The sequence below is a fragment of the Centroberyx gerrardi genome, chromosome 6 (assembly GCF_048128805.1).
Source record: "Centroberyx gerrardi isolate f3 chromosome 6, fCenGer3.hap1.cur.20231027, whole genome shotgun sequence".
Lineage (NCBI taxonomy): Eukaryota > Metazoa > Chordata > Actinopteri > Beryciformes > Berycidae > Centroberyx > Centroberyx gerrardi.
In genome coordinates, this window is record NC_136002.1 from 28,553,400 (window position 1) to 28,566,957 (window position 13,558).

At 42.5% G+C, this 13,558-nt stretch overlaps 1 protein-coding gene across 1 annotated transcript in view; it reads left to right on the forward strand.

The window, feature by feature from the left end:
• LOC139916878 (calcium-binding protein 8-like) overlaps nt 1–13,558 on the forward strand; it is a 59,245-nt gene extending 45,687 nt beyond the window's left edge. The window contains exons 5-6 of the mRNA XM_071905896.2: nt 7,865–8,021; nt 13,116–13,558. Coding sequence (XP_071761997.2) covers nt 7,865–8,021; nt 13,116–13,243 — 285 coding nt within the window. The 3' untranslated portion in view covers nt 13,244–13,558. The remainder of the gene's footprint in view (nt 1–7,864; nt 8,022–13,115) is intronic.

Consider the following 13,558-nt stretch of genomic DNA (forward strand, 5'->3'; position numbering starts at 1 on the left):
AAAATGTATTAAAATAAGAAATAATTTACTGTATTCATGAATTTGAACCACACACAAACATTTTTTTAAAGTATTTTAAGTGCTGACAGTGCAATCATGAAGAAATAGCTGTATCCAGAGGTATTGCAATTCATATCGCAATCTCAGTATTTATCCAAAAGTTGCAATATGATGTTTTCGTCAATATTGTGCAGCTCTAATATGGGCTTGCCTTGCTTAATAAGGTTGGATCGTAGACAAACAACTGATCTCACAAGATCTGATGCCTTTCTGATAGCTGCAGAGGTCTTGCCAGGTGTCTTGTTGGTTGTAAGTGAGGTTCGTGTCGTTAATTTACCGTTCTTTGTTTACCAGCTGAAAATACAGCAGGTCTGACTGTAACAGACACTTTGAGCACCGTCTGCAGCGCCTGCCAAGCTTGTATAAAACCGTCTTGTCTGATTCAGAGCTTTGTCTTTTCAGCTCAAACAGTCTGTATGGGAGCGTCATCCACAGATCAAATTATCTGTTGTGTATCCTTGTCAGGATGTCCCAACAGAAATTTGGGTAACACAGACGCAATGATGATGCGACTCACACACTGCTGTGATACAAAACAACACAGTCCTGCCAGGCAGAGCTTCCTACTTTCCACAATGAACTTCAGACCCCAACACTGAAAGAGGCCGCATATTTAAAGAGAGGACATAATTAGAGGAAAGAAGTAGGCACTTGTTGAAAAAGCAGAGGTCAAGTGTTTAGATATCTCTGTGTCTGGCAGTATGACAGCGATTACACTACGCTTATGTGCATTCAGATCCGATGACCTGCCAGGTTAAGGTTGTCCCCATGCAGCGCTTTTCAAATGCAGTAGTATTTCTACCACGATGGTTTCAAAATACTTCCCGCTCCATTGCGCTGGAATTTAGATTAGCAAATATACATAATTGGATTCCACACTGTGTGTGAAGAGCGTTATCTGTAACTGTATAATTTGACTGTACTGCAAAGGGCTGAACTCAGCAGATCCTTTGGCTCCTGGCACTTCTCACACCGCCTGTGTGAGCGAGCAGCTGAGCACACCGCAGCTCTCACTTACAGGTGTCACGCTAGAAAAAATAACGCTCGCTCTGAGGCCGACTCCCCTACCGAGTCTTGAACCCCAAGTCCTGCAGCCACGCGATCAACTGAGCCAGGTCAGAAGTGTGCGCATAATCTAGACCAAGGACACTATTTCTGCCAGAGTGAAGTTAACCAACCTCATTAAATCTCCTCAGACTGAGCTGGATCAGACAAATTTACATTTTATTGGATTTTATTGATACCTAGTAGAGCTGAAGAGATTGCTTTAGTTGCTGACATGTTCTGTATTTGTATTCTTTGTGCCAGTCATATTGCATCCCATTACATTACCTGTAATTTATTTAGGTATGATGGCATTTTTTTTTATTTTTATTTTTTTTTTAAGTAAAAAAGAAAACCTTAAAAAGTCACAAAAACTGGCAAACTGTCAGCTGTGTAATTAGAAATAAGGTAAACATCTCATTCCTGACAAATGATGCAGGCACATTTTGGGCCAATCAGTATCAAGATGCATCATCCCAAAGTTTGTCAAAATCAGACTGGTCCTGTAGCAGTTATGGCCTTTCAAAATGTGGAATATTGACCTTTAATCATAGCGCCCCCATCAGGCCAAATCGAATCACTTAAACACCAGAACACAGTGCGAAGATTCATCATGAAGTTTTGTCATGATCAGACCAATGGTGTCTCTCTCTCACAGCCTTACCGTCTTTCTGTACTTGGAACTGTCTAATAAAGGTGAAAAATGGCCCAAAAAAATAATCTTTAAAAAAGATGCATCATCCTCCAAATTTCATCAAATTCAGACTGGGATATTACTTGTGAACACAGCCTGATCCATAGTATAGAGTCAGTATCTGGTTCATGCGTGGAATCTCCTCTATTTCATGCACTTTGGTGAGTCCATCTTTAAACAAAATGTGTTTTTTAACGAGCTCAATGTAAACGAGAGAGGTTGGTGACCATGGCAGTCCCCTCCATGTTGTTTGATGAATGTCAGTCACTTCACTGTTTGGGACGCTCTGTGTCGTTCCACTACAAGGCTCCGCTGGGCTTTAATCAGAGCAGGTCGTGTTTGACCTTCCAGTCGTTCCCCAGCAGTTCAAAGTGAACTAATCAAGCCGCCGTCTTGTTAAAAGCTACTGTGCCTTAGGCGGGTAATTAAGCCTCAGACTAAACTTGGTTCCTAAGCAGGTTTGTGAGTGATGCCTTGTTTTTAAAGGAGATGGTGAGACAAGGACAACTGAAGATTTCTTCTGTGCATGGTGATACTTCTCCAGTGTTCACTATGTAAAACTTTGGGTCGCACATCGCCGGGTGTCCTGCTGAAGGTCTTTTCTTTAGGCGTCACAGTGTCACCATCCTATTCTCCTCTCTTTTATTCTACCATTATCCCGTGAAGGTCACTCTCTACTCGGTTATGAATACGGTCTGAGCGGAGGAAGTCGGAGGGAGGCGGAAGGAGAGAAGAAAATGGGATTTTTGTTATCTGCCAGAGCGGAGTGCTCACTGAATGAATCCATCCTCTGCCTCATCCCTCTTTCCCTGGCAAATGAAGCACCGGCGGTCTCTTGATGTCCTCCAGTGATGGCATCGTTAGGAGCAGCGAGGTTGCGCGAAGGTCGGGTAAACACAATTAGGACGGCGATCTGTCGCCCGTGGGGAGAAATGACACCGGAGTTAGCTCTAACTTTAAGTGGCAGATGCAGCCGGATCGCTCCTGGTGGATCTGTCTGGTTAGGACCCGTTAGAGTGTCGTTCTCCCTCTATTTCCCCCCTGAGGGAGAAGAGAGGAGAAACGAAACAAACATGTCTCTCTTGTCTGGGAGACATCTAATCCTTATCTAAAACAAACATCTGCTTTATGCTGTTGCACATGATGGGTAATGTGAGATAGATACTGCCAATTATACACATAAAGACTTTGGAACAGGTGGAGCTGTACGTTGTGAGACTGCAAGTGTGGCAACTGTGTGAGTGTGTGTGTGCTTTAAGTTTTTATCCATCAGATGTTGGGTTCTGGGGGCATAACAGTGATTGTTATCTAAAGTGTGTCTACTGTAGCTTATTAGCATCAGGAGACCTTCACTTGAATACTGACTCGGGAGCTTTCAGATGCCTTGTGATATAAGCTTGTGATGTCTTTGCAAAGTACACACACACACACACACACACACACACACACAGATAACAAAGTTTTTGGCCTGATGATCAACAAGGACAGGAAGGTCTCTGGGTTTACAGTAGTAGAGGTGGTGCTCAACCATTAATCAAAATTCAATATGGTTTCTGAATTTTGCTAAGGTGGTTTTAATGACCTATGGGCATTAATGGAGTCAGCAGTGCAAGACTTGTCTTTATTACAGCTGATTATATATTATACATTATACTGTTGATGTGTTTTTGTTCCTTCATTTTGCAGCACTTTGTTCAGAAAAGTGGTATTCAAATATGTAGTAGTTTTAGTAGTAGTAGCAGCAGCAGTAATAGCAGTAGAAGTAGTAGTAGCAGTAGTAGTAGTAGTAGAAGCGGTATTAGTAGAAGTAGTAGTAATAGCAGTAGTAGTAGCAGTAGTATTAGTAGTAGAAGCAGTGTTGGTAGAAGTAGTAGTAATAGTAGTAGTAGTAGTAGCAGTATTAGCAGCAGTAGTAGAAGCAGTAGTAGCAATAGAAGCAGTAGTAGTAGTAGTAGTAGCAGTAGTATTAGTAGTAGAAGCAGTAGTAGTTGAAGTAGTAGTAATAGTAGTAGTAGCAGCAGTATTAGTAGTAGAAGCAGTATTAGTAGAAGTAGTAGTAATAGTAGTAGTAGTAGCAGTATTAGCAGCAGTAGTAGAAGCAGTAGTAGCAATAGAAGCAGTAGTAGTAGAAGTAGTAGTAATAGTAGTAGTAGTAGCAGTAGTATGAGTAGTAGAAGCAGTAGTAGTTGAAGTAGTAGTAATAGTAGTAGTAGCAGCAGTATTAGTAGTAGAAGCAGTATTAGTAGAAGTAGTAGTAGCAGTATTAGCAGCAGTAGTAGAAGTAGTAGTAGCAGTAGAAGTAGTAGTAGCAATAGAAGCAGTAGTAGTAGTAGTAGCAGTATTTGTAGTAACAGAAGCAGTAGTTGCAGTAATAATAGTAGTAGAAGTAGCAGTAGTAGCAGTAGCAGTAGTAGTAGTAGTAGTAGTATAGTAGTAATAGTATTTGAGCACCATGCCATGCTTCATATGCTCTATTAATACACTACCTGCTGGTGAATGTGTTCTCCTCTTCTCTCATCCTATCAGACTTTAAAAAAACAGCTGTGAAGTAAATAATAGTATTTCTTCCCAGCCAAGAGTGCTAAACATTCATTCCCTTCTAGCGCGTTTGACAGCACCCATTTTATCTGTTTGCCTGTTTATACAGCTAACCTGTAGAATAAGCATCGCTTGTGCACTTAATTCACTGTACAATAAAACTTAAGTGATTTATTACTCTTATTATGTACCTTCTCTTTCAGCTTTTTTTCTTTCAACACTCACACCTGCTTTCTTTCTGTAATTAATGACTGAGCAAACAAAAGACAAAACACCGACACCCAACTTTTAATTAGCTTTGATAATGAATCTTTATGGAGGCTGATTAACATTTGAGGCATGATTGGGCGAGTATTCATTAGCTTACTGTGAGGTGGAGAGATATTGATGCTAAGTGTGATTTATGTCGGAGTGTGATTTATGTAATTATCGACCCAGTGGGCTTGCCAGGAAGTCCGCCGAATGTTCTCCTCCTCACTGTGGATGTGCATCGCTCATCGCCGTGTCGCTGGATGTGACAATACACTCAGGGATTTGGTGTCATGCAGGAACGGGACAAATTACCGGGAAGCTGGGTTAAAAAAGCGGGGTTGTACAGTGAGAGATTAATAGCGTTCCCAGATTCCTTCACGTCCGTTCTATCCATTATAGCAGATTTGTGAAAATGTCAAGCCTTTGTCCAGTTGAATCAATATTTATAAACATGAACCATTGTCTCTCACTCCAATCCATTAAATCATCAGGAGACACTTTCTGCAGGTTCTTTATCGACACTGAGGGGGAGTCTCACTTCGCGGGCTCATAGAAAGTTTGCGTCTGCTTTTACACCCCGACGAACTTTATTTCAAAGTAATGCTAAGAGTTATGAGACAGAAAATGAGCTGATATCCGCTACGATGTGACATTCCCCTAGGTGCTGTGACCTTGTCCCCACGGTTGGCCTGTCAGTCGTCGTCGGTGAAGCAGCTTCAGAAGATTTTGTCATCACAGATTCAGTCTTGGCTCTCCTGTCTCTGGGTTTGGAAGAGACTTTTTCAAGTTCTCCAGTCTAGACAGAGCGGTGCAAGGTCACAGACAAAACCAAACTTGAATTTTTAGTAGCGCGATTGCTTGGCTTTGACATCATATCCCAGAATTGTTCTGTAAATTATAGGACCATTAGAGTGATTGAAATGTGAGATTTAGAGTCAGCTGCCCTTCGATCAGTAACTAAGGAAGTTTTTCCTTCCTATGCTTCGAGGGTCTAAGGCTGGTGGTGCTGGTAGGGTCAAGCTGTGTCTCGCAATAATCTGTTTTTGTGTGTCTTGTGCTTTTACTAGTCAGTCTCATTCTCTGTGAAGTTCTTTGAGACCAGCATGTGGTAAAGAGCTATTGAAATAAACAAACTTGAACTTGAACTACTGGTATATCAAAAGAAAAAGATGTAGCTTCTGTTGTTTGTTCCTAAAGTGCCAAAAGCCTGAAGCTGATTTCATTACTGCTTCCAGCCGCTCTCTTGTACCTTCTTCCTGACACATTTGCAGCATTTCTGAGCATTTCCCAAGAGCCTGTTTTCAGCTCCATCAGTCAGAAGTAATGTAACACTAGCAGTAAGCTTGCAGTCAGCGCAGTTAGAAGCGATGTATTAACACGAGTCAATTCGACTCAGCTGGCTTGGTCCGAGACACTGGGACACCAGGGAAAACCAGAGAGTAATGATCTACTGCCCCATTTTGTAACATTAGATTATCTAATTGAGACAATGAAATGTAAAACCCCAAATAGAATCAAATCTATACTACAGACAAATTACAATTACAGGGTGAGTGACCCACTAATTTGCATTTTTATTGGCAATAGACTACAACATTCCCCCGCTCCATTGAGATTTTTTTTTACACTTGTCCTCAAAGACACACCACCTTCCTGTCTGAAACACATATTTTTATTTTTCCACTTCTTACCTCTGTGGTCTTTACAACAAATGTTGTGAAGCCAAAATTTTCACAGAGGAATAATTCAAGATGGTTAGTTGAGGAAGGCGTATGCAAATGTTTGCTCTCTCAAATTTCACAGCATAAAACAAGCTTTTGTAAAACATTTTAAGCGATTAATCAGTGTATGATTCATTTTTGTGTGTTTTTATGAGAATTAATTGTTGGGAAACAACAAAACAAACAAAACAATACGACCTGGCTCTGATTTATGGGCTTCTTATCATCGGCCAAACTGGAAGGGAAATGTGGGAGGAAACCTTGCTCACAGATTGCATCGTGAAAGTGCATCTCCATGCAACTTTTCCAGTTTTGGCAGATTCCCTCATGATCACACCTTGAGTCCAGGAAGCGATGTGAATTTCCTCATTTTCTGTTTTATCACCATGCAGCCGTCTTTGTAGCGAATAACAAGCGTTTATAATCAAACTACCCGGCCAGTCGTCAAGTGTCCTTCAACATGAGGGGCGCTTGGCGTGTTCACCGAACCGCACTTCATCAAAAGCCTGGTAAATTGTGTTGTGATTTATTTGAATCAGTAAATATGAGAGAAACAGTATGTGCTGATGCCAGGGTTTGATTCAGAGGGATTGAGTCTGATCAAGAACGTTTAGTCCTCTCTGTGATTTTGTTTCATTCCTTTTCAGTCAGGCCTTTTTTGCGTTTTTCGCTAATTTCTGCCATTTCTGAGGCCTTCTTTCTGTTGGATCTTCTTTCCTGATTGCATCGCTGCTGTTGAGCACCTAAATATAACATATTCAGGAAATCACTCACTTCTAAATCACCGCTCTCAAAGGTCAGATGGAGTTCTGCTGTCGGGCCGAGGATGCAATCCTTTTTTCCTTTTAGATGTTTCATGGCGTTGCTTCAAACAAACTTCTGCAAGTGGAGCCGTGAAGCCGGGGGCTGAAAGTTCTTCTGCATTTGAACTTTTGAAACTGAAACCTTTGCACTCGTCTTTGCCCTCAGCGACACCTTCAAAGCCCTTTTAAAGTTCTGACGTGTGTGTTTGGCTTCTTTCGGATTGGACTGTGTAAATGCCCCAAACCCCAAAGTTAAATCAATCACTTTCAGGCCGTAACTCCTACGCATTCAATTTAATCAAAGCGTCAAGTTCGTGTGACGCCTTGATTAAAGTGAATGCATTAGAGGGACATCTGTAAGAGGAACTGCTCTGTGCGTGGTGAGGAATTAGAATTGAACATGCATGCTGATTCATGAATATGAGTTTCTTTTCATTACTCACAATGCACATTATTTATCACAGTTGTTGGCAGCAAAAACCCAACGAGAGGTTGTGTGTGATAGTGCGATGAGTTTTTTATTTGTTTTGTTTTATTGAAGCCTGCACAGTAAACCTAAAATTGTGGAAAAGTTGTACTTTGTACTCACGCACACACACCTACACACACACACACACACACACACACACACAGAGTTTCCGCCTGGATATACCTGCCAGGCTTATTGCAGAAATACAGACAGTTTATTTGTGTGAAAGGAAAATTGTCCCTCTTCCTGACATGCTCTCCCTCTCTTCCTCGTCCCCCTGCAGTTTGACATGCAGAGGATCACGCTGGAGGAGCTGAAACACATCCTGTTCCACGCCTTCCGCGACCACCTGACCATGAAGGACATCGAGAACATTATCATCAACGAGGAGGAGAGCCTGAAGGAAAACTCCGGGAACTGTCAGACAGAGTTTGAGGGAGGTGAGCTATAAACCCTGAGCTAGGCAAGTGTGTGCATATATGTGTGTGTGTGTGTGTATGTGAGAGAGAGAGAGAGAGAGAGAGAGAGAGAGAGAGAGAGAGAGAGAGAGAGAGAGACTAAATTAGTAAGGGAATGTCTGTATGTGCACAAGTGAGTAAATGCAGGAGTGTGTGAGAGAGAGAGAGAGAGGGAGAGGGAGGGGAGAGAGAAGGAAGTACATGCCTGTCAGGAAGGATTTGAGCGTTCCCATCAAGATCCTCAGCAGAGTCGCAGCACACCTGCTGATTTATTGATTGTGGGTGTTGGTGGGGCCGTCCGGCAGCTGGTCACCTGTTCACAAACAGAAGAGATGAAATATGCATGGAAGGGCAGCGAGGGGAGGTAGTTTGCGACTTTTTCCACTCTATTTCACAGCATGAAAATGGAAATGTAATTGTTTCTTTTCAAGCAAATCCTATTTAAAGCCATTTGAAAATATTTTCACATTTGCGGTTTAGTTAGTCTACCAATTTGATGAGTCAGTCGCGTCGAGTCTTTTCTGCGTTGATAGAAAACAAATAATCAGAGAACCAGACTAAAAAGCATTTACATTTATTTTACAACAATTATAATTGAATAGAAAATGAAACTCTCAGAGTTGCTTCTCGCATTATTTTGGACAGCAGCAGTCTGTTCAGTCCTGAGTCGTCCCAGGACAGCGCTCCTGTCCAGGCGCTCCTACATTGTTACTGTATGCAGATTAGTGTTTTTCACTGCACTCAAATTAAAATGATTCACTGAGCAGAAATTTCTGCAACATCAGTATACTTTAAATGCAAAAATACCCATAAACTACTATCCAGGCATGAGTAGGATTAAGTTAAAGTTTACCCATGCACAGACACCATTTATCACTGTTAACTAGAATATTTGGGTTTGTGCTTCAGTATGGATCAAAATAGATTTATTTAGCATTTTCAAATTCAGAAATTCTGCACATATGAGAATAGATATTAAATGTATACAGTATGATCAGTATGGACATGTAGCAGATGCTGTTGGATTGAGGATTCACATTCTGATCACAGCTTTTGGACAAAGTCTGTGTTTTAAGGACTGAAATGGATGCTCAGAGACCAAACCCACTTTAATGTCCCTTTATCAGCAGCACTTGTGAAGCTGGAGTGGTGGCGGGATGCAGAGCCAAAATGGCCTGTCCTCCAGGACATTTACAGGGCCAACTGTGTTGACAATGGGTTCGACACAGATTGCACCACATTTCATCAGGGTATTAAAACCTGGGAGGAGGCGGGGGGGGGGAGGAGGGGGTGAGCAACATGTTCATGCTGTTGAGGAAGGGATGTTTCCACTCGATTTTATGATGGTGACTTACCACTGCTGGATCCTTACAGAGCGATCACTTCTTTTGGCCCCAAGGTCTATACAGACCACATGCCAGGCAGAGACACCTAAATGTGCTCAGTCATGCAGAAATCAATATGTAGTGTCACAGTGCAATTCATACAGAGTCCAATTCATCATGCTACTCTAGTACTTACTGCTTCAGCTTACTGATATATGAGGTAGCGTAAGAGGCACTTGATTTCCCCTGGCTTCACCTGACTCTGGAATCGATAGCGTTGAGTTGAAAAACAACTGAATAAAGAATGTAACCACTGATCCAGCTAAGTTCACCAGGCGCTGATTCATTGCTGAACAAATTGCAGCAATAGCGTAAGCGTGGAAAGCATGTTGTGTGTGTGTGGAGCAGCAGCTGTCCTGGGAACGCTCGGCAGCTGTGTGTGGAAATCAACTCTGATCCATGAATGTCACAGCTACATGTACATTCTCCAAAATGAAGTGTGCGCCCCAACAGTCTGTTCATATTGTAGATGTTTGTCATGTGCACCAGCATCTTTTGAAGTAATAATCCGTGAAATGTTCATACAATTGCAGATTGATATAGCACAATAGTGATTCAACCTATGCACAGTTCATTAAAGCACATAACTGGTGTCTGGTAGCTCTTTCCTGGGAAAAATCCTCTGCTGCACAAGTGATGTGTTTTACGTTTCCAGCAGCAGCGACAGCGATTTGTTTGGAATAAACAGAAGAAGAAGAATTGGGTAGTTAGCATGAGCAGCGATAGCTGAACAGACGAAGAAAAGAGAAACTCAAACTGCATCAACAGAGAATCCAAGCTCCGCCCACACTATTTGATTGACAGGTGATCTCTGAGAAGTGCAGTGCAGAAACACCACAGCAATGAGCGCTTAGCACCTCTCGTGGATTATTAGTGTGGATATGTACGTGCTCATATGCATGTCCATATGGCCACAACATATGTAGATCACCGTTAGGTCAGTAGCCTAGAAACCAGTATAAGGTTTAGGCTGCAACAAAAATCCTTGTGGAAACTTGGCAGTGCTATAGTTGGTTTTGGGCAGATGAAGGTGTTTATGGCTCAGGTTCAGGCTGTTGGTGATGGGCGTTAACGTCTGGACCACAACTCTCCTCCCGTCTACAATCCACTGTGAACTCTGGACCATGACTTACAGAGAGAGAGATAGATAGATACTTACAAAATTTCACACACTAAATTTCAACTGTGGCAGCAGCAGCACACACCTGAGACACAAACAACATCACGCAGGCTTCCCACAGGCCTTGAAAAAACTTGAAAGATTGTGGATTTGAGAAAAATATAATAAAGCCTTGAAACTACTTGATTTTTAAAATTACAATGTAGCAAATCCATCAGTATGCCCCAGCTCTCTCCATCCTTGGATCAACTATTCACAGCCTGAGGAAATGTGATGGAGATTTCTGTTGATTCAGCAGCAGTTTGAAAATGACGGATTTCACCAGGATTTCTTGACTTGACAAGAGCATTAGTAAAAAATAAATGAAGCCTCTGTGATCAGTGTCATGTCTCACCCCAACACATGCCACTTGTGATTCATTGAATTTCACCAAACAAGACCTTACAAGTCATTGAAAAGTCTTTGATGTCCCAGTGAGTGTGGGACCCCTTATAACAAAATGGCATTATACAGCTAAATAAAAAGTTATTGTCCACAGCGCCTTGTGTTCACACAGCAAGATATAAGCACAGCGTTGATCCTACCGTGAGTTACATAACCTTGGTAATTGGCTGATAGCCCATTCTTAGATAATGCATTTGGCTAAAAATCACTTTTGTTATTAAGTGAGAGCCTGGAATAGTATCTCGCAGCGAGGGGCTGCCAACTGAAGACACTCCGCCAAGAAAGATGTAGCAATTTCTGTCTATGTCCTACTTTCCACATTGCATTTTCTTGGGAGCAGCAGTCAAGAAGCATTTTTGATGACTTCAGTGCTTCCTGAATTGAGAGTTAAAAATAGGTCGAGCGAGTGAGCGGGCTAGCCAGAACTGTGTGGCTGCGGGTCGTTGGCCCGGCTCCCCTAATTACCGCGGCCCCGTAACCCGTCTCCGCCGCTCACAGTCCGCTGATTGGCCGCGGGGAGAGAGAGTTGCTGACTTACCAGTCCACAGAGGAGGCTGATTGAGCCAGAAAATGATCTCATGGAGAGCCTGTTGTGTGAAGTTGTGTGAGAGTGTGTGTGTGTGTGTGTGTGCTCTCGTGTGCTCTCATGTCAGTTCACATTTGTATATCAAGACCTTTATTTCAACTCGCAGGCATTTTACGCATATTTTCACATTTATGTCTCTTTTTTTGCATGATTCTTCATCTGTCTGGTGTCATTCCAGCATTTCTTTCTACTTAATGCACAATTGAATCTGTGTATCTCTAACAGGATTATGTATGTGTATGTGTATGTGTAACAGGATTATGTATATTTATGAGTAACAGGATTATGTCGACATCCGATGACCATGATCAGTGTCTTTTTATTTCATGCAGATAAAACAAAAGGAGGATTTAACATAATGGTAGTTTAGGATAGAATAGAATGTGTAAGTTGAAACGGAGAGATAAAGAAAGATGTCCGCTCTAATCCTTCTGCCCATTGTAATGCATTATGTATTGCATATTTAAGAATGTAATACTGTACATTTTATTGCAAGCCGAAGACTAGTCAGGCTTTCTACTGTGATCTGTGGCCGTCACTGTGAACACAGCCTGTTCCTGTGTATTGTGAAGCGAACCGCAGCTGGGGCTGATCTCACCTCGGTGTCCCACTCCGCTGCTCGCTTCCCAGTGACCCGCAACTCATTCCTCCCACCCACATCAGCTGGGATTCAGAGCAGAACTGTCACTTCTCCCTAGCAACACCGAGGGTGCGATCACACCTACAGTTCATTTTCTGTGGTCTGAGCCACAGTGGACAAGTTGACTTTGTTGCGTTTTTTTGTATTTGGTTGATTCAGCTTCACGCTGCACAATTACAAGTGAACCAGGGCTTGTAAACAAAAGTCACATGACTCACAAGCAGCTCGGTTATTGGACAGAGATTTGGTGACCTGTCATCCTGCCAGGTTAGAGGTTTTGGTGATCTGATTCCAGTTCCTGTAACTTGAGCTAAGCATGATGGACTTGTCTGCACTTTTTGCTGTAATTGATCTTCTCTGGTGTTCATACCAGTAAAGAACATATGAAGAAATAGCTGAATATGAGCATCAGTCCAGACTGCGGTTTAGTCTTAGTTCATTTTGTTATGCTGGGCTTTCCAAGCATGAGAAACTGCTGGCTATCAGATCTCATTATACCCATAAACCCTTGCGTTTTGGGGGCGTTTCCTGTATATTACCAACCTGCACCACAGTTCGCCTGGAAGAAGACAGAGACTCGCATTTTCAGGCGTCAGTGCAGTTATTTGGTGCCGCCAGAGTTCGAATGGCATCGTTTTCATCTGCTCAAACGAACCAAATTAAAGGAGTAAAGTTCCAATAAACCGCTCCAAACGTGCTTGGTGTGAACGCACCCTGAGTTTGATTATTTCCTCTCTCTGGTAGCAGAAAATGATAAATTCACAGACAGAAATGAGTAGCAGGATATTAACTGGCGCTTGTAAACCATTTTCATATTTATTTTCCCCCATTTTTCAATCTCTCCCTCTCTCTCTCCCTCTCTCTCTCTCTCTCTGTCGTCTCCTTCCCATGTATTTTCCAGTCCACCCCTCAAAGAAGAACCGACAGACGTGCGTGAGGAAGAGCCTCATCTGCGCCTTCGCCATGGCCTTCATCATCAGCGTCATGCTCATCGCGGCCAATCAGATGCTGAGGAACGGCATGGAGTAGCCACGCCCACTGTGAGCGGGGAACAAGCCAACCTGCATGTGCATGCCAGTGGGTGAGGTCAAATCCCTGTTTGTACGAAAAAAAGAACTACGGAAACAACCCTCAGAAAATAAGACCACAGTTGTTTTTCTTCTTCTTTTTTTTTTTTTTTTTTTATGATTCTTGATTTTTTCGAGCGAGTGACACTCCCTACCCCGACGTCCAACCGAAAAACCGAGAAGCCAGCATGAGGGGTCGCGCGAGACTCCTCCCCCTTTACTCTGACAGGGACACTCAAGGGCTGACTTTACGCATAATACTCTGTCGTCTGTTTCC